Raw genomic sequence first — 22,194 nt, 5'->3', positions numbered from 1 at the left:
CCTTGGGGGCTCTACTGTTGCTCTGTCCAGACCACACTTTCCAGATGGCTTCGCTTCCATGTATCTTTTTTGGGGGGGGGGCACAGATCAGTCCATAACAGGGTCAGGTGGTGGGTGTGTTGTACTGGATATGAACGATGTAAGAGGCACTTGCTGGCCTAACCGAGTGGTCTGGGGCAAAGATGTGGCTCCAGTTGGTGGTCTCCACTGATACCATAACAAATATGTGACAATCAAGATAGGGCAGTCTAGCACAGATGAACACAATGGAAGTTCTGACAATTAAGGGTGAGAAAATGGTGATATATTGGCTTACCCTGCAATTTATGGCTTGGACAGGTCCACAGATGAAAGTGCAAAGGGGTCTGTTTATGGTAATATCAGGACAAGAGGTGCTTCTCGGGACTGTCCCAGGCAGCCTGGGAAATAGGGTGACCACAGTAATATTTCCAGAAAAAGAATAGAAAATGTGGACAAGAGAGCTCGGGGTGGGGGAAACGTCAGAGGCTCAGTGTGTTGGTTTTAGAGTGCTAGCTATTTCTGGATGAAAGAACTTTGAGGAAAACACTCTGTGCTAAGTTTAAAAGAAGGTTAAAAAGATCAAATGGATAACTGGGTTAAGTCTGATATAATTATGATGAGGAGAGACTAGGAAAAAGATTTCTGCTTTTTCTTGCTGGCTGTCCAGATGATCAGGTCACTGTTTTCCAAATGTATCTTGAACTTCTCTGGGTTTCCAAGGACCTAAGTCAGGGGCTGCCTTTGGGAGGATTGAAGTCACATTTCAGTTCCCTGCCCCCATTTAAACCCGAGTGACTTTTGTGGGTTTGGTGGTGGTTGTATCTTTTATGTATTAAGGTTTAGTATAACATAGCGTCTGGGGGAAAAAGTTCATATTGCTTTGAAAGCCACTGATCTGGGACAAATCTCAGTATGATTCCGTCAACCAGAAAGCAAGAGAGAGAGCACCATCCCTACCTTGGCGGCAGCTCACCTAGTGACTGTCATCAAATCGTCGTTATCAAATACGTCATTAACACCATGCATGTATATCCTCATTTGGTCCTTTGATTTATTTTTCAGGGTTTTTTTTGTTTTGGTTTGATCTAAGGAGAAAAGTGTCCTCTTCCACTTTGTTCCAGAAATATACTAAGTTTGATGCTAGCCCTATACCCTTATTCCACTTTTGCAAAGTGCATAGTATATATTCTGAATTTTCATGGGAAAGAAATGCTGTATTGGTGATATTGGAAGTCTTTGGTGGGTCATGGAAAGGTGAAGAAGGGGATCTTATATTCTTGACTCAGTGCGTGGAGGGTTCGCTTCAGTTTTCTTTCTCTTATTCTTCCAACCAGTATGTATCTTTTACCAAAAAGTCAGCTTTTCAAAGGCAGGGACTCTTACTGGTCTGGCTTGAGTGAAAATCCCGAAGCTGTGAAGGTCTGCTGGGGACATGCTTCTGGAGGCCTTGGGTCCCATGCAAAGAAGTGGGCTTTTCTTTCCTTTAGTGACAGGGAGCCATGGAAAGTCCTACTTGACCTTTTGTTTAAAAGTACTCTTTTTTCTTTTTCATATTTTAAAAACACATTTTTTTTTATCATAAAAACAATTGGTATTTGTTGCTGAAAAATAAAAAATATACATAGGTAAAAGAATAAAAAGGAAAATACTCATTATTTCCCTACACCAGAGAAGCAAACCATAGTGGACACTTCAGTGTAGATTCTCTAAAATACTTTTCCTTTCTCTTTTCTTCCTTCTCTCCCCTTCTCCCCTCCTCCCCTCCTCCCCCTCCTCCCCCTCATCCTCATTTCCTTTCCTTCTTCATACATATCTTTCCAGATACTCATCGATATGTAAGTGTATATTTTCACGTGAATGGAATACTATACATTTTGTTTTCTATTCTCATTATTTCTCTGTTTACTAACTACATTAGGGAAAGACTTCCATAACAATTTCATCCTTTTTCGTAGCAGCGTAGGATTTCATTGCACCTTAATTTAATTAATCTCTTACTGATAGACCTCTAGGTTGCTTTTGTTTTTTGTTGTTATAAAGAATGGTTATATTTATTTTATCTCTAATTTTTTTATTTTGTGTGTATGATTTATGAAGTACACAATGTATTTACAAGTAGCATATGTATACTATAAACATATGTGCATATAATTTATAATTGCACAATATGTTTCGGGGGTATGTGCTGGTAGGGGTGCTTGATCAAAAACATTTGGCTGCCCCTAGCCTAAGCAACAGATGATGAGAAATTGAACTAAGACAATAACCATGGTGTGGAGTCTCAAGAGGGGATTTAAAATGTAGCTCAGTGTGTTAGAGTTGATGGAACTTGGTGAGAGTCTTCTTTGTCTGGTGAGGGGGAGGGGAAAGTTGAATCTAGCTTCCATGTTTCTGCCTCAGTTGACCATTTGGGACATATCTTCACTGGCCTATGTAATGTAGGGACCATGGGAAAGCTTCCCCTCTGCTCTCTGAAGATTCACTGAAAAGGACCTGACAATAGTCAGATTAATAAGAGAAAAAGCCATACAAATTTATTTACCCTTTAAGCATGGGGAAGTCATGGGGGAATAACCCAATGAGGTCCAGATCCTTACATATCCTTCTTCACAGAGGAAGGGGAGATGGGGGAAATGTGACAATTTTGGGGGGTAGGAAATATTTCATGGGAATGAATGGGCCAGTGCTCAGACAATGGTTAGTAAATGATTCTCTTTGGGAATTGAATGGGATTGGAGAACACGTGATAGGTAATGATTCAAATAAGGAGAACTGACAGAAAAGACAGTAATGACACAATAGCTCTGCTCAGATATTTAAAGGAATTCCTGCTGGATGAGAATCCTACAGCCACCACTTGAACTTGGGCAAGGTTTTCAACCTCTGTGTGCATCAGGCTCCCCATGGTGGTGTTGCAGGAATTACGCCTGTTGCATGCCATACACTTCGTGTGGAGCAAATAGCGAGCAATGTTTGCTGTTGTTTCCATTACCATTAATACTGTTATCAATGCCTGCCAGCTGACTTATCGATTGGTAGGTTACTTCAAATTCTGAGTAATGGTCATTTAGCCATTATAGAAAGGCCTCTAGTAGTACATTAGCCTAAAGTTCCTGATGTAATATCAGTACATTCAAAGTTAGCAAACTCTGCTACCACTCACAGGTCCAAAAGACATGGTCTTCTCACATTCTGAGCCCAAATTGCCCTCAGGGCTGCACCCCTTATTGTTAGCAAGTTCAGATGCCAGGCAGCTACAGACGCTCCTAGGAGTCCGTTCATCTTTCTTCCAGATACGAGTAATTGGCTCTTGATCCCTGCGTCACAGTCTTCGCACCCTTGGGTCTGTGGCATCAAAACAAAACAACAGAGACCAGCTCAAGGAGGTGGTAATTCTGAATACGGCTTCACAATGCCCAGCAGGCCAGCAGCTGGGTCAGGTGTGTTATAGTGAGAGACAGATGTCCTTCCTGTTGGATGTGCGGTATTTATAGCTGAGTCGGGGTTTCCAGTCTATTCCAGAGGTCCTTTCCATACAACCTCCTCACATCCCCATCAGTGGCTGCAGAAGTATGCAGCATACTTCTCCGTCAGAGGTGTGGCCTGGCTGTGGGGCCTGGTCACAGACACCTATGTCTCCTAGGGAATCTCCAGGGACTTCCTGCAGGTAGAGGTTTGGATGTGAGCAGGTCTAAAAGACTCACTGTGATCTGCTTCCCCTCAGTGCACAAGACACCCACGTCAGTTGCTGGGTATCTGAGGGATGTCTTGACTTGGATCAGAACCTTCCTGCCTCAGTGCTGCCAACCAGCAGGATCCCTTTTGGAACTCCCTTGGGAATCACCTCCAGAATTCTTGAGCAGGTTCATTCTGGGCTTAAACACCTTGAACACCTTTATTCTCCTTGAATCCCCCTCCCCCTTTATCTCAGATCTGCCCTCTGTGGCCCTGTAGAATAGATTTAATCATTCTTCAGCAGGAGCCCCTTTAAATATTTGAGCAAAGCTATAGTGTCACTACTCTTTCCTCTAAGTTCTTATTTGAATTATTACCTCTGCAATCTAATTCTCTATTCTGGATTGTCTCTGGACCTTACACCTGAAAACAACAACAGCAAACAAACCACTGAGTTCTCAGAGATTGTCATCAGGAATCAGTCTCACAGACTTGTGTAAGGATCAGGCAAGAGAGGAAATAAGGCCTTTTCTTTCACACGTTGCGAGCCATATCACGTTTGATCTAACATGCAAGTATAGTGTCCTTTTTGTTTTAATGGTTTTGTTCTGTTTTAGTGGTTGTTGCTTATACTTTTGGGAAAATAGTTTAGTTAGGATTAGGTTTGGGTGTGAGTAATGGAGTCTCCAAATAACAGTGGCATGAATGATATTTTATTTCTCTCTTTTACCTGAAAGTTTAGCGATGGAAGGTGGACTAGGGCTGTTGACTGCCCTCAATGTCCCCCTACCCAAGGCTGCTTCTTTTTTGGGCTCTACCATGTTTGGCCTCCATCATACAAGTCACCTCAAGCCCCAAATGGCTTCTGGGGATCCAGCCATCATGTCTGCATTCTAGCCAGCAGGAAAGTGAAAGAGGTGAAGGGGGTGTACTAGGTGTCCTTTGAGGAAGGTTTCTGGAGCTGCCTGATGTTTCTGCTGACATCCTCTCAGTCAGAACTCAATCACAAGGCCTCACTTGGCTCCAACAAGGCTGAAAAATGTAGTCTTGATTCTAGAAGGCCTTGCATCCAGGTAAAAACTGAGGTTTCTGTCACCTGGCAAAGTTGGGAAGGGATAAGGGAAGACAATCTGTCACTACAACAGCATCTGAATTTGGCCATTTATTGCTAATATTCCTCTGTAACCTTTAGGAGAGGGAGGGTCTCTCTTAGTGTCTCTGATAGAAAGTTCCAGAGCCTTAATCAAAGCTATTATAAAAGGGATAGAAAGAAACAAAATAAAACTCTTAGACTGATGACTGTGTGAAGAGAAAAAAGGTATCCTTAAGTGGATTTTAGCTTTGAAATGGCAATCATTTTCTTAGGCCACAGTATGTGATTAAATTGCAAAGGAAAGTAAAAATGCTCATTTAAAGTATATTACTAAAATTAGATGCACACAGATTTTGGAAGTGTGGATACAAGAAAATTTAAAATACAAGGTGTGTGGCCATGTGAGCTTTTGTCAGAATGTGTGGGCTCTGCCGTGTCTTCAGCTGGAGCGGTGAAAAGAGCACTCAGCCAACGGACAGCCAAGCTGGTGGCCACTCCTGGCCCTGTCACCAGCATTCAGCTAACTTTGCTGGGCCACAGTTTCATCTTCTGAAAATCTTGATGACAGCATGAGTGGCCGTCAGGGTCTCTCCAAGTCTGTATTCTGTGAGTCCTGAAATTCTGGAAGTCCAGTAGATTTCAGGTCAGCAACAGTGAGGGAACCCTTAGCACCTTAGTCCCTAGCAGGATGGAAGGCGTCATCGGGGTGAGAAAGCCACGTGTGCGACATCAGGGGTGGGGGTGAGGGGATGGACACACGTGTCTGTCGTGTAGCTACACTCTGGTTTCTGTTATCTGTGCCATCCTTGCTTTCCCTCCTTGTCTTTGTGATTTGTAGAAATTACCACAAATATACCTAGAGGGGAATCTGCAGTTGGGGCAAGTAACTTTAAAATATGCAAAAGAGTACTTAAAGAAGGTATTAGCAAATATTTCATGGTAGTAATAGGTAATTCATCTGTTATGGCGCTGGTCAGTTAATCGTTCTTTAAAATTGAGGGGCAGGTTTCAGGGATATATCATTCCTGTGGTAACTGAGTTCAACAACAGTGACTTTCAGATAGTCAAGAAATAGCAACTTAGCAGCTAAGTTCAACAACAGTCATATTCAGATATCTAAGAAATAGTAAAATAGAAGCTTAGCAGAAAGCAAAGATAAAATTAATGGGATGGAATGGTCAGAACTGAGAGTTAGATAATAGAATTAGACTTTTGTGCTGATAAGGTTTAGTACAAGTGCTGAAGTATTTATCACTGGTAATATTTTCAGTATTTCAACTTTTCAGTTCTTTAAAAACCTGGAATTTCCAACAATACAGCACATTATGTTGGTTCTAAGAGGCTCCCGCATGCCCTGATCTTCAGAACTCTGCTTCTGACTGTTTTCTTTCCAGGTCCTGGTATTTGAGTTATGTGTTTGAGTATCTGCACCTACTTAACCTTAGACTTTGACATTTCTGAAATGTCAGATGTATTAAATCATTTAAAGAATTATTTCTAATTGTGACATGCATACATCACAAAATGGCTAACACTATTCAAAAGAAAGCAGAGAACTATATTATGTATTTTGACTTTTCAATTCTTTCATGCTGTAAAAAAAATCAACTTGACAAATATAAAAGGTAAAACATGCATTAAATGTAAATATCTTGCTAGGATTAGCTATAACACGGTAATGGAACACACATTTTAAAAAGAATATTGTGTCTTGCTTTCTGCCTTCCCTAACGTTCCAAGTAAGGAAAAAAAAAAATGGTTTCAAGTTTTTATCCAAAGCTTTCAGGGTTTATTACTAAAGGAATCTCAGTAATATCTCCCTGGCCTTTTTGAAAGCAGGATTTGAAGTGATCTTTATCCTACTCTTTTAAAAAGTCCGCAAATGAGAATACTTGCTGATTGATAACTCCTGTGCAGTGACAGGCCAAGATATAAAAACATCCAGACCCAGAGCCTGGCCATGTGCCAGTGTCAGGCTGCTCCCTGGTGCCAGGGAAAGTCCTGGGGAGAAAGCATTTTGCCCACATGAATACATCGACTCATATTTGTGTGCATGCTTATTCTGAATTGAGAAATCTAAGATTTTCTTGCAAAACAATGTCCCTCAAAACCATCAAATAGCCCTCAAAAACTTTGTTTTTGCCTTTTTGAGTAAGGGGTCTTTTTGCTCAGTGGCTAGGCAGTCTCCGGACCAACAAGCCTCTTAGCTCTGGCGGGTACAGCCCGTTTTGCTCTCTGCTCCCAACTCCCTCCTGGGACTCGAAGGAGGAGATTTGATAGCTCAGGGTGAAGTTTCAACTCCCCGGGGCCACTCCACCCTTCAGTGGGTGCCTGGTCCTGCCAGTAAAAAAAAAAACAGAAAGAGAAAGGGCAGGCTGGCCTAGGTGAAGTCATCCAATGAAGGTTAATAGCTGGGTGGTGACACCTTCTCACACGACTGGAGAGAAAATGCTGGGCAACTGGACAGCGCTTGCTCCCAGCTGCCTGTCACGGTACTGGGAGTAAGAGGTGACCTATTTATTTTTAGAAGGGGGCAGTCATAATAACCTGGCTCTTAGCTTCATTCAAGGCAGGCAGGCAGGCGCTTTGGAAGTTTGTAAACACCAACTTTCTGAGTAAAAAAGGAGAGCTTTTTTCCCAGAAGGAAAGAACTTCGCTACTGGGGGTTTTCCCCTCCTGATATTCAACTACAGTGGCAAAGAAAGCATCGTCTGGCCTCATTAGCTGTAGTACGCAAGTGCTACAGCCTACTCCGTAGTAGCATTGTTGAAGGGCAGAGATGCCTGAAGGGGAGGATTGTGGACCAGGCAAAAGGTAATTATGATATATACTTACTTTTTCTTGAGTATGTTTCATTTGCCAGTTATTCCTTTAAAAATATTATGACTAACTTAAATAGTGGTTTAAATTAAAATCTGAAAAATGAGGAATGCAATCCCTTAATCCTAGGAAACTGAATTTTCTTTGGCATGAACTAACTGAAGAGAGACAAAATTAACTTAATATACTTTTAGAAACATATGCAAATAAGTGTTTTTCTTGAATGAGGAAGAGGTGTCCTGAAATTTAAAAAAATGAGTTGTCCCTGTACACAGTGTAAAGTCTACTTGAATATTTTGATGTTTGATTTTTAACTTTAGATGATAGTTGTTGGAAATCTAAGAAAGTGAACATTTTTAGAAATGTTTGCATTTTAAAGACTTGTTGAGCATTTCTAAAGGTTACATATTGGACCAATATACAAATTTTGATATTTCAAGAATTAAAAAAAAAATTTTTTTAGCCACAGTTCTTATCCTGGTCCCCCATGTGCAATATATTAGTTCTATCAATGTTTTTATTAATGTCTAACTCTAAGAAGGGGAGATCAAGACAGGGAAAAGGAAGCAGGAAATTAATTCCTGCTAATATGAGCGTAATTGTGCCCACAGTGAAAGTCTCCATTTTAGCTCCATGGCTGATAACAAAATTTGTATGAAACCGATGGCTTCATTGGCATTCTAACATGGGTCATTCAAATTTGTTATGGAGAAGTAGAAAGAAAATTATTAAACAAGGAAAAAGGGTCATTGACAATTTTATTGCTGAAAAAAGTGGAAATTGGTAACTTTCTAGGAACAAGCATACCAGAATTTATTTTTGTCATTGTATCAAAGACACTCCTTTTCAGCCATGGTGATATGGGGCATGTTTGTGTGTGTGGTGATTATAATCCATTATAATAGTGTCCTTAAAAGCTACTTTTCTCTTTAGGTTTCTAGTTATTTTCTTCCAAATTCCTTCCTAGTACGTCAAAGGGGACATTAAGTTGATGTTTAATTAAACAGTGAAACAACTTTCTACATAAATGAGACATTAAATCAAGTACTTGAAGATGACATTTATAAAAGTACCTAGAGTGGGATATGGATTAACTAACTAGTCCAGGAAACATTTTCAGAGAAATTTAAATGTCAGTTTTGGTTCTGAGATGATGGACTGGTCTACTGGTATTGTATGCATCCTCTCTATGACATTTTCGCATTTCTGAAAGAGACTTTTTTCTTTCCCTCTTGAACCTAGGCATTCCCACCAGCTCTCTGTGTAGAATTTTGCACATTTACAATATACATTTCTAATAACTTGTCGAATGGAATGTATTTATAAACCATTTTACAGCTACAGTACATATCCAGGGAGCCTGATCATTTTAGAGATTGTAGGGGGCAGAGATTTGACAGAAATGTAATAGGGATTGCTTTGATGAAAGGCAGCATTATCACAATTAAATTAAATATTAATTGTTGATAATAAATATTTTGAACTAACAGTTTGTGATGTAAACTAAACAAACAAGATTTTACTGGTTAAAAAATATATATTATATTGAATATATACTAGGGTACTTCAAAAAGTTGTGGAAAAATAGAATTAAAAGATAATATAAATCTTGCCATGACCATTTTGAAGTACCCTAGTATTATATAGAATATATACATACACAAACACACAATGTGTAAATATATATTATACAAAGATATAAGAAGTATTACCAAGGACTGAAAAAGGAGGCTCTCTCTTGCTTCTTTTCTTTTTTCTTTCTTTCTTTTTTTTTTTTTTTAAAGATGACCGGTAAGGGGATCTTAACCCTTGACTTGGTGTTGTCAGCACCATGCTCTCCCAGGTGAGCCAACTGGCCATCCCTATATAGGGATCCGAACCCATGGCCTTGGTGTTATCAGCACCACACTCTCCCAAGTGAGCCACGGGCTGGCCCTCTCTTGCTTCTTTGAGGTAGCATACACCTGTCCCCCCTTCATTTTTTATTTTGATGAGATGACTTTCAGCTCGTAAAATTGGTGGTTTTCTATACAATATACTTTGCTTTATACATTCCCCCCCCATCTGTGCAGAAAAGGGCATTGCAATTGAGAGAGAAGTTAACTCTTGCGAAATCTGAGATTAAATGCCATTGGATGTGTTCTTTGGTGCCATGACTAAAAGAGAAATAACTATTATAAGTCACGTATCTGCTGACAAAACTTGTTCTTAGAGCTCGGCTGGAGCAGGTTCTAGTTGAATCTCACATCGAGGCTGATTCATGTTACTTTAGTCCCATTTTGGAATTGGGTGACCTGGATTGCTCTATAACCGCCATGAGCTAAATCTGAGTTTGGTTTTTTTAAAAATCGGGAAACTGAATATAGGAGTTTTATGACTATATGGGTGTACACCATGGGCATCCCAGGCTATGAGTGCTTTATACACTGATGGCCCAAAGGCTTCAAAGCACCATTTTATATTCATTGAATGGACCAGAGTGGATGCAGCTGCCTGGTAGTGGGGCAGGCAGAGGGCCGACCCTCTTCCCTGCTGTTTACCTCTTATCATAATAGACACTCTTAGTAAGAACCTCCAAAGACTCTGTGCTATTTTCAAGGTCAAGAGATGAGGGGACAGGGTGAGAAAGACTGACATTCTGAAGCAGGCTAGAGAAGGCAGAAACCCAAACAGGAAGCATTGTGCCAAAGAGGAAGGGGGAAAAATGGTGGCAGCGACTGGGGAAGCAGACAAGATCAAGAAATATGAGGGAACTCCTACCCTGGCCAGCAGCCTGGCTCCACAGTGGGTCCTTATCTCACATCATTTTGGGCACCACCTTGGAGCAGCACTCCAGGAGGCCCTCCAAGAGGCCTTCAGTATCCTGGGTAGTGGGTTGTAGAGGAGTGGGACATTTCCTATTACAGCTGTCCTGAAGGGAGATGGACCGTAGGCACCCAAGCTCTTGAAGTGTCTTGTCACAGAAGCATTTCTACAGCAGATAATTATGTTCCCGCATTTGTCGGTTCACTCAATGTATTTATCGAGATCTGAATCTAAGCCGGTGGCTGTGCCAGGTGACAGGGTGATAGCTTAGGTTCCTGCTGTCTTGAAGCATGCAACCCAAGTGGGAAGACAGACCACAAGGTGAAAAAGAAGTAAATAAGAGTATTTCAGATAGTGAGGGCTAAGGAAATAAAATTAAAAATGGTCATGTGGGCAAGAGTCCCTGGCCTGTTTAGTGTTTGGGAATGTCATTAGTAATTGCATTGAATATTATTCTTGGAAGGTTTAAAATAAATTGGTTTAAATACATTCTTTAATCCAGATGTTTTAATAATTTGGATTGGCCAGATTATAGGCTTAATTTTACATTGTTGATAAGGCCTATTCTTTGATAGTACCATTTCTTTAAAATATAGTATGGGGATGAGAAAGCCCCACACAGAAATCTGACTATGATGCTTTAGCTCAAGCTTCGTGCGCCCCACCTTCAGTCGCGATGAGTTCCTGTGAGCACGCATATTTCAGCTTGTGTATGTTTGGAAAAGTGCTTATGCTGCATTTGGTTCTGAAACAGGCACAGAGAGGTGAAGTAAATAAACAAAATTCACGCAACCATTAAGTGAAGGACTTGTGACTTGAAGGCAGGTAGCTGACTTCTGAGCCTGTGTAAGTAGACATATCTGTAGTTGTTACATGGTGGGGGTGTGCTAGGTGGGTCCAACACTCAGAAGGAAAGTCAGTATGGGCTAGAAAGGTCAGTATGGTTGGCACACGAGAAAGGAGAGAGCAGCTGGAGATAAGTGGGAGAGGTATACGGGAGCCCCTCTCCGGGCCCTGTCGGCACTGGTGTGCTGGTAAATGTTAAAGAGTCGGCTCTGTGGGGGTGGGAGGCCCTGATCTTTAACATTTGCTTATTCCTGTAGTGTAAATACTCCGACTGTGGTTGATTTCAAGCCACCCCTGTGAGGTCACTGAAAGTGGTGTTGAAGGGAATCGCAGAGTTGGTTCTCATGAGCCTGTGAAGGTCAGCCCCAGTACACAGCTGACGGTGGGCCAAGACAAGAGTTAGCACTGAATTCTAACTGCACATCTTCATTTATATCTCCCTGAGGCATAACAGACATTCAGTAAGGGTTTGTTGAAGGAATTAATGATTTATTTTCTTCCACTCTCCCACACAGTCATGGAAAATGTATCGGGCATGGAAAATATTTGCCACTTTTGAAATCCTGCTTTGACCCAGCTGGGCTAATATTTGAAATCGATTAAGAACACGTAGAACAATGCAATCTGTCCTTGTTGCAAGAGAGTTTGTTTTGTGTGAGATATCATAATCACCAGTTAGCAAGCAGTGTGCTTTCTAAACCCTTGCAGAGCCCTAATAAGTTTCCGGTAATCAAGACCCAGTTAAAGCTGATTTCTGCTTTATAAACACAGGGTGATTAATTCTTTTGCTGCCATCCCTAGAAAGTGATGAAGGTCTCTTTGGTTTATAGTATCAAGCGAGGGCTACAGCTGCTGTGTGGTGGGAGGTCTGTCCCTGGTGACTGACTAAACAAAAGCCTGATTGTGTGGGCTGCCCCTTGCTCCCTGCCTTTTGTCCCTTGATGGCAAATCGGGGTCTAAATCAATTTAATTGATGTGATTCATCTCCAACCGTGTTAGTCTTTGCTCTGCAAAAAGTGTGTGGATGCATAGGCTTGCCTGAGGGACCCATCTCATGCACTATCATTCATATTTTTTAAAAACAACACCCTTCAGACATTTTCCCACTAAAGGATGTTATAGCTATTCATTTGGGGAGACAAAAATAGTACTGGGAAAAAGGATATAGAGAAGAAAAGATCAACCATAATCTTAATACCTTTAAAAAATACTGTTACATTGTCTTCTAGTTCTTGGATATGTTTTCTTGGCAAAGTTACAGTAAGTGTATGCTATATACAATTTTGTATGCTGCTTTTTTCTCTCATAAGCGTTTCCTGATAGCTTCTAAACATTTTGGAAGCATTTTTAAATGCCTGCAAAAATATTCTATGTTTTGGATTTGCCCACATTGATTAATCATTGTTACTGAAAATTGTTTGCCATTTATAAATGAGAGTGGGATCTAACACTGTATTTTTTCTCATTAGGGAAATAGTGGGATCAAAGGGTGGGAAGTATAAACTGTCAGTTTCTTAAGGCCTGGGCCCAGAGACTGTCACAGCTCCATTCCACCATGTTCTATTGGTCTAGCAGCCCAAGATTCCCAATTTGACAGTAGGGGGCATAGAGCCCACCTTTTTAGGGACAAAATGTCAAAGAATTTGGGGACTTTATTTTACAACTAACAGAAAAGACAAAAAATGTTTACTTAATATTTGTTATTAAATTTTATCAGCTGTCACTGGAAAGGATGTCTTTGGTGAAACTTGCCATCTGGCTCCCTCTCTTGCTCTTAAAAAAATTACAGGCCAATGATCTCTCTTCCTATCACAGTTATGCTCATATGGTCTAGTCTCTTGATGAATAAGCTCATTTGCATAGAGTGACTTTCTAGTTAATTGAAGCTCATATCTTTAAGCATAAAAAATTTAAGTTAATAATTTTAACCATTTTAACCATTCTGCCTGGTGACTGTGAACATGGGCTTTGGAATGATGCAAAGCTGTTTATATGCTGGGTGCAAATCCCAGACTCACCATGTAATAGCTGGGTGACCTTGGGCAAGTTTCTTAACCTCTCTGAATTTCATTTTGTTATCAGTAAAATGGGGATAATAGTACGTACTTTATAGGTTTGTTTTATAGATTAACTATGGTAATACATATTAAATATTTAGTTTAGTGAATGGCTCATTGTTAAGTCCTCAAAAGTAATTAATAACAATAATACGTAAGTTATACAGATAAGTTATTAAGCAATACAAAATAGGTCACTTTTGAGTGAAAACACCTCCAGCATTTGTGGTCTAATCCGTGTGAATATTCTGATTGCCAGACATAACATGCAGGGAGGGTCCTCAATGTGTGCAGTCTATCCACTCTCTCTAGATGGTGGTCTCAATTGGGGTGTGTGTGCAGAGTCGCACGGGGCATCTTTTCCAAAGAGATTCCAACTCCCTAAACAGCTCTGAAGCACATCCCTGGTGGGCATGGTCTAGGTGGTTTGCGTGTTCTCCACGTTTGGAACAGGGATACGAGGGGTGCGTGTTTGTTTCCCCTTGCTTTCAAGAGACTGTTCAAACCCATGTGAGCATTGGTGTTAAGCCACAGACTGCGCTGAGCGATTGAAAGTCTTTATCCCTCCTAGGGGGCAGCGAGGATGTGCTCCCACGGCATCTTCCAGGGAGATGTTGATCTACAGGAGGAATTTCAGGCTCAGGACAGGCTTATGTCTCTAGCACATTTGGTTTCCTTTCATCTTCTGGGCACTATGAATCTTCTGAATGGTCTTATTTCCATTTCGGATTGAGCCACTGGGAGGTTTGGAGCTAAAAAGACAGTTCCCTCTAGCAAGTGTGAAGCGGCCTCTGGAATGCACTTCTGGATACTCTGACTCTGTGTAGCTTTATTATTCTCTATCCCTTCAGGTTCTCTAGCCCCTTTCCCTTGCAGGGCCACCCTCCACCCCATGGTCACATAGGCTGTGTACTAAGGTGTCCAGCAGAGAGAGTGAGTGGGGGCTGATCTTCATTCCAGGATCTGACCCCAAATGGCATGCCCTGGTTTGGGGCTCATCTCTTAGATGAAGGGGTGCCATTGTGTATGTCTCACAAACGCATCCTGTGGCAAGAGAATAGCCTCTGCCACACACATATTAAATATGTACATACGTATACATACCTGTGTGTGTGTGTGTGTGTGTGTGTGTGTGTGTGTGTGTGTGTGTGTGTGTGTGTGAAGAAACAGAAAACTAACTGTCCCATTCACCTGGTTTTTAACTTAAGACTAGGGACAAAAAGCAATTCCATTTCAGAGGAAGACATTAAGGGTTGCGATGCAGAAAAAGAAACACACTGCCTCGATGGTGCGTTTGAGAAACGGCATCAGCCTGCAGTGCTTAGCGGTCACTTTGAAAATCAGTATTTCTTCAGCAGTCAACTTTCTCTTTCAACTACAGTCCAGGAATTTTCATTTGCTTCTATGGTAGGTTGGCCCAGTAGCAGCCCACATTCTTCATATATAATAAGAGCCAGTCAAAATTCAGAGGACAGACCTCCAGGCAGGAGTGAGCTTTAAAACTCTGTTTATGTTTTTACAGCTGTTCTTGCGAAATTGCCACTAGACTCTGAATGGTAAAATAAAAATGACCTCCTGCAGGAATATTGGCTTCAGGCTCTTGGGCCTGAGTGGGAATGGCCTCATTCAGTGTCTTCTGGGAGGGAGATGAACCCAATTGGGCAAGACAACTCCACCCTGATGGACCTTTGCCTGTGTTTTTTCCAGTTTCTCTCTTGTCCTCTCGTTCTCCCTCATCCTCTCTCATCCATCCATTCTCTAACCTCTCTGCTCCCCTTGTGCCTTCACAGCAGTGAACTGCTTCCCAAGCCATGACGCCTGCTGCCTCTGCATCCCAGATTTGTAAAGGCAAGGGGCAAAACCTGGGTGTAGCAGTGTGTCGCAATGCATCTAGGTTGCATAGTGTCCTGATGCAGGAGTTGGGAAGCCGTGGGGGAGGGGATGTCCCAGCTGTCCCTGGGAGATGCACGTGGGGCACGTGACGGTCGAGAGGACAGTTGTGTTGCGCTGCTTCCGATGGACAGACAAACCCTCTCATTGGGGATACAGACCGCATGATAGTCGGGAGGCTCCTGGGAGTCTTCCAGGCCAGGCCAGGCCTGCTTTCCCGCTTCAGCCTCATTTGCAGAGTCCTGGAGTAATTGTCACCCACTGGATAAATAGCACTGAGGGCTATTAAAGATGTTGCTCTTTGGCCTTTAGTAGTGTCTGGGGCAGGGCATCACCAGACTGAGGATTCTTTGCTTTGGCAGGGGGTACTGCAGTTGTAAGCAACTGATACGGGAAGAGGTGAGGGAAAGTGTCAAAGCCTAGAATGTTCCGTCTTGCTGGTAACAGTGATTTATGAAGGGTGGCTGTGTCCTTGACCTGCAAGTGTTTCATGGGTGGAGACTGGCGCTTCCAGAGGGGGCAGACACCCATACATGATGATGGTGGTGGTGAGTGAGTGTCACATAATAATTGCCATCATGATGTGGCCTCCTTGCTAGCGGGGTAAACAAGACAGAAGCAGCTGTGTGCACATATCACCCTGACTCAGGAAGTGACATTGCGTGGTGGTGTTTTAGTTGAACTGTAAGGAAGTGTTTTATTTTGAAAAGAAAACAAACTTACCTATCAGTGGAGCATCTTATAATTATGCCTATAAAAATTATAAACTCCACCTTCAGATAAGGTGAGGGGATTACAAATCATTTATATTTCTTGGAAATTACTAGTTTCTACTGCTTAGATATTCTATGCAGGAATCAAATTATGTGGCATATGTACAATGTCCTAGAGTAGCTTGTAACATTGGTGGCAGATAACTTTCCCTTCAAAGTAATTGGAGTAAACTCCATGATTGGTGTTAACTGAACACAAAATCTCAATAGTCACAGTTTCTCCATTCAGAAATATCGTGGAAAATTCCTTTTAGAAGCATATTTGTTTGTGCTAAGGAAGACTTTGAGATACAGATTTGTTATAAAATGAATACACGCATAGGGAAATTATAGACCTAGAATTTATCAACTTACTTGCTGAAATAAGAAGAGATTTGCTCAGTAAACTAAGATACTATGGACATCAGCATCGATGATAAAGTAAGTAACTGAAAATCCCTTTTTTTGGGCACAGAAGAGGGGAAAATGAGAAGCTGTTGTGTCCCGTAAGGCAAGTGTTGAGGGTTGGACGGCAATGGCTGCATTCTGTCATGCCAAATCCTGTAAACTGGAAATGGTGCCTGGATCTCTGATAAGGATCTTGAGGCCTTGTTGGGAAGTTTCTGGAAAGAGGGTTTTTATACATTAGTGTGGTTGACCGTATGTGGGGAGGGGAGGGAGGTACATGTCTGTGCCAAGGTGAGAACAGAAGGTGATAACCTATCTTTTTGTTTATTTACATATTGAAAGCCCCTACATGTGTTCAGAGATGTTGATGGTACCTTGACTTTTGTGTCTCCCTCCTCCCCGTTAGTTACTAATGTCTGGCACTTAAGACTTTAGTGCTTTACCCAGGAAAATCTGAAGGTTAGGTATCTCCTTGCTAAGGCTGGGATAAACTTCTAGGGCAAGGGCTATTTTAAGATCAGCGGGGAAACTTTGTCGTTGTAACATTTTACAAGTCAAATCTGGCATAGCAGCTTTACCAGTAGTATGATGAGAAATTGTGTGCATGTATTTCATTTATTGTTAGCTGAAGGATGACTTTTTCATCCATTTTCTGTGGAAGAACATTGTTTCATCTGGAACAGAACAGTCTTGGAAGGCTGCTGAGTCAGAGCTGGAAAGACTGGGTTCTGATCCACTGCTTGGCTGTGTCTGCTTTCTTACCTGGAAAATAGAGGCATTATACCTACCTTGTCAGATTGTTGTGAGGAGTAGAGATACAGTAGTCCACCCTTATCTGAGGTGTATATGTTCCCCTAGTGGATGCCTGAAACCGTGGATAGTACGGAATTCTGTATAAGCTATGTTTTTTTCTTATGCCTGCATACCTATGATAAAGTTTAATTTATAAATAAGGCATAGTACTCTTACGCTTTGGGACTATCATTAAGTAAAATAAGGGCTTGAACACGGGCACTGCAATACCATGACAGTCAGTCTGATAATACTAAGTGACTTATGGGCAGGTGGCATAGACAGTGTGGATACGCTGGATAATTCATGCCATGAGCAGGCCAGAGGGGGATGGCATGTGATCTCATTACGCTTTTCAGAACAGTGTGCAATTTAAAACCTATGAATTGTGTATTTCTGAAATTTTCCATTTAATATTTTTGTATCTTGGTTGACCTTAGGTAACTGAAAACATGGAGAGTGAAACTGCAGATAAAGGAGAACTACTGTGACATGAACAAAGTTCCTAACATAGTTCCTAACACTTGGTAAACGCTCAATATATGGGAGGTGCTATTACAGTAGAAGCACTCTTAATGATTCCTAATTAGCTTGCTGGGTTAATCAGTGATCTCCATCACCTCTGAATAGTCATGCATCTGAAGCCATGACACCCTGAACTAGCAGGGGGGCCAAATCCACCCTGAAGCCTGTTTTTGCAAATCAAGTAGTATTGGACCACAACCATGCTCATTCATTTTTGTATTGTCTGTGGCTGTCTTCTTGTTATAGTGGCAGAGCTGAGTACAAAGACCATGTGTATGGCCAAAAAACCCTGAAAATATTTACTATCTGGCCCTTTACAGAAAATGTTTGCCTGCCTCTTCTCTAGTATATAACTGCTTCCACCACTCAGGTCATGTGCTTTCTGAGTCAGTTGTGTTTATTCTGAAATCTCTGTGTGCCTGTTGTTGCTATTGTAATTGCATAATTTAATTATAAATTATGTAAACTGTGAAATAAGAGACAAGAAGAGTATTGTTGTGGCAGATTCTGCTGGTTGTTCCCAAATACCCTTTGGTTTTAGAATCTCAAGTTTCAGCTTGATGATGGCCACCAGCAATTGAACTACGTTTCCGAGACTCTCTTGTAGGCTTGGCCATATGACTCTAGTTCAGCCAGTGGGAGTTGTACATGCAGCTTGCAGGCCATGACTCTAATGAAAACGCGGAATGCCCTCTGCCTCCCTTTTCCCCTTTCTGCTGGCAGCAACATGGATGGGATAGCAGGAGCTGCAGTAACTTTCTTGGACCATGGGGTGGCAGTGTGATTTGAGAGTATTTGAGCAAAAAGATGGAGGGGGCCTGGGTGTCCAACATTATGAATGCCCCATATCAGCTCTGGACCTTTAGGCTCTGCTGTCACATGAGGGAGAAATGAACTGCTCTCTTGTTTAAAGCACTGTTGCTTTGACATGTGATACGTGGGTGATAGAGTTTGGATGTGTTGCCCCTGCCAAAACTCATGTTTAAATCTGATCCCCAATGTGGCAGTGTTGGAAGCTGTTTGAGTCACAGGGGTGGGTCCCTCATGAATAGATTAGTGCTCTCCCTAGGTGGGGGGATTAATGAGTGAGTTCTCTCTCTAGTAGTTCCCACGAGAGCTGGTTGTATAAAAGACCCTGGCACCTCTCCTCTCTCTCTCTCTTGCTTCCTCTCGCCATGTGATCTGCTAGTACCCGCTGGCTGCTGCTACTTTTTGCCATGAGTAGAAGCAGCCTGAGGTCCATGCCAGATGCAGCTGTCCGAGAATCGTGAGCCAAATAAACCTCTGTTCTTTATAAAATACCCAGGTATTTCTCTTACAGAAACACAAAACGGACTAATACAGAAAATTGGTACGGAGAGTGGGGTGTTGCTTATAACAAATATTTGAAAATGTGGAAGCAGCTTTGGAACTGGTTGTTGAGAAGAGGCTGGAGGAATTTGGAGGAATAGGCTAGAAAAAGTCTAGACACTAGTGAAAGTTTAGAAGATAAGAAAACCAGGGAAAGTTTTAGAGATTGGTTAAATGGTGGTGAGCAGAATGCTGATAGAAATATGGACTATAAAAACCATTCTAAGGAGGTCTCAGATAGAAATGAGGAACATAGTGGGAATTGGACAAAAGATCACCCTTGCTGTGAACTGGCAAGGAACTTGGCTGCGTTGTGTCCATGCCCTAGGAATTTGTAGAAGTTGGAACTTAGGAATTGTGAACTAGAGTACTTGGTGGAAGAAATTTCTAAACAGCAAAGCATTCAGGAAGCTGCATGGCTACTTGCAACAGTCTATGCTAAGTTATGGTGGCAAAGGCACGATGTAAAGCCAGAATTTAAAAGGGAAGCAAAGCATAAAGATTTGGAAAATATGCAGCCTGGCCATGTGGTAGAGAAGCAGAGAGCATGCAATGGTGCAACCCAGCGACCCTTAGCTAAGAAGATTAGTACAAAGAAAAGGAATTATGAAGAGAAGGAGAAAAAGGCCTTGAAGGCATTGCAGAAGCCTCTGGGGCCAACTCTTCCATTTCAGGCCCAAAGACCTAGGGAGACAAAATGGTCTTGGGGAACAGGCCTGAGGTGCCCTCCATGGGCTTGATGCCAGGGTCACCTTGAGAAGCTGCTTCCAGTACCCCAGCTGCTTTGGCTGCTCCAGCTGTGGCTAACTTGGCCCCAGGTGTGGCTGGACATACAGCTTTGGAAGATATAAGCCGGAAGTCTTGGCAGTGTCCACATGGTGTTAGGTCCCCAGGCTGGCAGAATGCCAGAGCTGTGAGGGCTTGGGAGCCTCCACCCAGATTTCAAAGGATGTATGAAAAAGTCTGGGGGCCCAGGAAGAGATCTGTCACAGGGGTGGAGTCACCACAGACAACCTTCACTACAGCAATGCTGAGCAGAAACATGCAGCAAGAATTGCAGCAGAGAAACCCCATCAGCACCATGTCTAGTAGAGTATGAGATTGGAACCACCATGGAGACTCCAGACCTGTGTAGCTACAGCGGGCAACACCAGCTATGAGAGCTAAAGCATCACCTGAGACCAGGAAAGCCATAGGAGCAGAGCTGCCAGAGGACTTGGGGACCCAACACCCACACTAGTGTGCAGAGGACATTGAACATGGAGTCAAGTTACAAGATTAACCAGCTTTGAGATTTAATGCCTGCCCTGCTGGATTTTGGACTTGTTTGGGGCCTGTTTCTTTCTTCTGGCCTATTCCTCCCTTTTGGAATGGGAATGTGTACCTAATGCCTGTTCCACCATTGTATCTTGGAATTAGATAAATTTGTTTTTGATTTTTACAGGTTCACAACTGGGAGGAGTTTTGCCTTTGGTCTCAGATAAAACTCTGGACTTTAGACTTTTAAGTTGGTTCTGGAACAAGCTAAGACTTGGGACTGTTGGGATGGAATGATTATATTTTGTATGTGAGAGCGACATGAGTTTTGGGGTGCCGGGGGTGGGATGATAGAGTTTGGATGTGTTGTCCCCACCAAAACTCGTGAGGAAATCTAATCCCCAATGTGGCAGTATTGCAAGCAGTTTGAGTCACAGGGGCAGATCCCTCATGAATAGATTAATGCTCTCCCTAGGTGGGGGGATTAATGAGTGAGTCCTTGCTCTATTAGTTCCTGTGAGAGCTGGTTGTATAAAAGACCCTGACACCTCTCCTCTCTCTCTCTCTCTCTCTTGCTTCCTCTTGCTGTGTGATCTGCTTGTACCCAGCGGCTGCTGCCACTTTTCGCCATGAGTAGAAGCAGCCTAAGGCTCATGCCAGATGCAGCTGTCCCAGAATCATAAGCCAAATAAACTTCCATTCTTTATAAATTACCCAGTCTCAGGTGTTTCTTTTATAGCAACACAAAACAGACTAATACAGTAGGTGAACTTATATCTTAATACATACAGCTGTTTATCTCTATGAAAATTATGTTGAAGGCATTGGAGAGTGTTAAAAAGGGCAAGTTGCTAATATTGCTTTTAAAAAAGTGGGCAAAACAACTGAAAAGGTCAGTAGGGGATGAGTGTAAAAGTTTAGAATGATTCTTCACTTGGATTTGACTTGTGTCATTAAATGCTTGCTTCTCTTTAAGTAAATCAAACCAGAAACCATGCGTAATACATAGGGGTGTGTTTTATGCAAGAACACCAATCTTTGTTCCAAGCTCTAAGTCAATTGGCACTTTTTTTTTTATTACTCCCTCAGCACTTATACATAAGTTAATATTTATCGGATTGAATTGAATACCCCAGGGGTATACTGCTCAGTTTGTTAGTCCCTAGTAAGCATTTAATTTTTACCCTGAGTTTGAGAATATTCATACCAATTTCTTGTTAATATGGTTTGGCATTAATAGATAATTAATACCATCTTAGATAAGGGAAGGGGGATGTTATCTGATAGTGAAAAGGCAGCATAAAAGTGACTGTTGTTTGCAGTGTATAAGAATATGATATGATAAGCCCCTATGAAAATCTGAGAAATGAAGATTGAATTACTCTCAGGTAATTAAGCCCTGACATTTAGCAATACCCACTGGTTTTGGTAAATTTGTCTTTACATTCTAACCCCCATCTCCAGGATCTCCAGCTCCATGTTTCTAATGAAATCAGAGGTCCTTGCCATGATCAAACACAGAATATCTAGTTCTGTGTTTTACTTACTTGCTAAAGAAAAATAACAGATCCAGGAATATTGCAGCATCTGGGCTCCTCTCACAGATCAAGCTGGCTGAGCCTACAGAAGGCAGCCAGCAGGCAACTGGTCTGGCCTTGCAGTCACCAAGGGCCTGAAAATCAGCCTGGGACATCACAGCAAGCCATTGTAAATGAAAGATGAAATTTCTTAGGCTTTAAGTGTCTCCATAACAGGGCCACAAACATTGGCATAACCTGGGTTTGACATTTTACATTTTTTAATATCTTCACAGCGGCAGAGAATACAGGATGACTGGGCTATTCTCAGCTTATTAGGAGGCCCATTGTCTGGGAACCTCTTTCGGCCTGAGACCTGACACTAT

At 42.0% G+C, this 22,194-nt stretch overlaps 1 protein-coding gene across 4 annotated transcripts in view; it reads left to right on the top strand.

The window, feature by feature from the left end:
- RETREG1 (reticulophagy regulator 1) overlaps positions 1–22,194 on the top strand; it is a 136,520-nt gene that overhangs the window by 89,805 nt on the left and 24,521 nt on the right. Inside the window, exon 1 of one of the 4 annotated variants that reach the window (XM_063085432.1) lies at positions 7,238–7,603. The exons of the other annotated variants lie outside the window; for them this stretch is intronic. Coding sequence (XP_062941502.1) covers positions 7,569–7,603 — 35 coding nt within the window. The 5' untranslated portion in view covers positions 7,238–7,568. Of the gene's footprint in view, positions 1–7,237; positions 7,604–22,194 lie in introns of those variants that run through there. 4 annotated transcript variants of the gene reach the window in all.

Source organism: Cynocephalus volans, chromosome 2 (genome assembly GCF_027409185.1).
Source record: "Cynocephalus volans isolate mCynVol1 chromosome 2, mCynVol1.pri, whole genome shotgun sequence".
In the NCBI taxonomy this organism is placed as follows: domain Eukaryota; kingdom Metazoa; phylum Chordata; class Mammalia; order Dermoptera; family Cynocephalidae; genus Cynocephalus; species Cynocephalus volans.
This window is presented reverse-complemented; position numbering and strand designations above follow the sequence as displayed.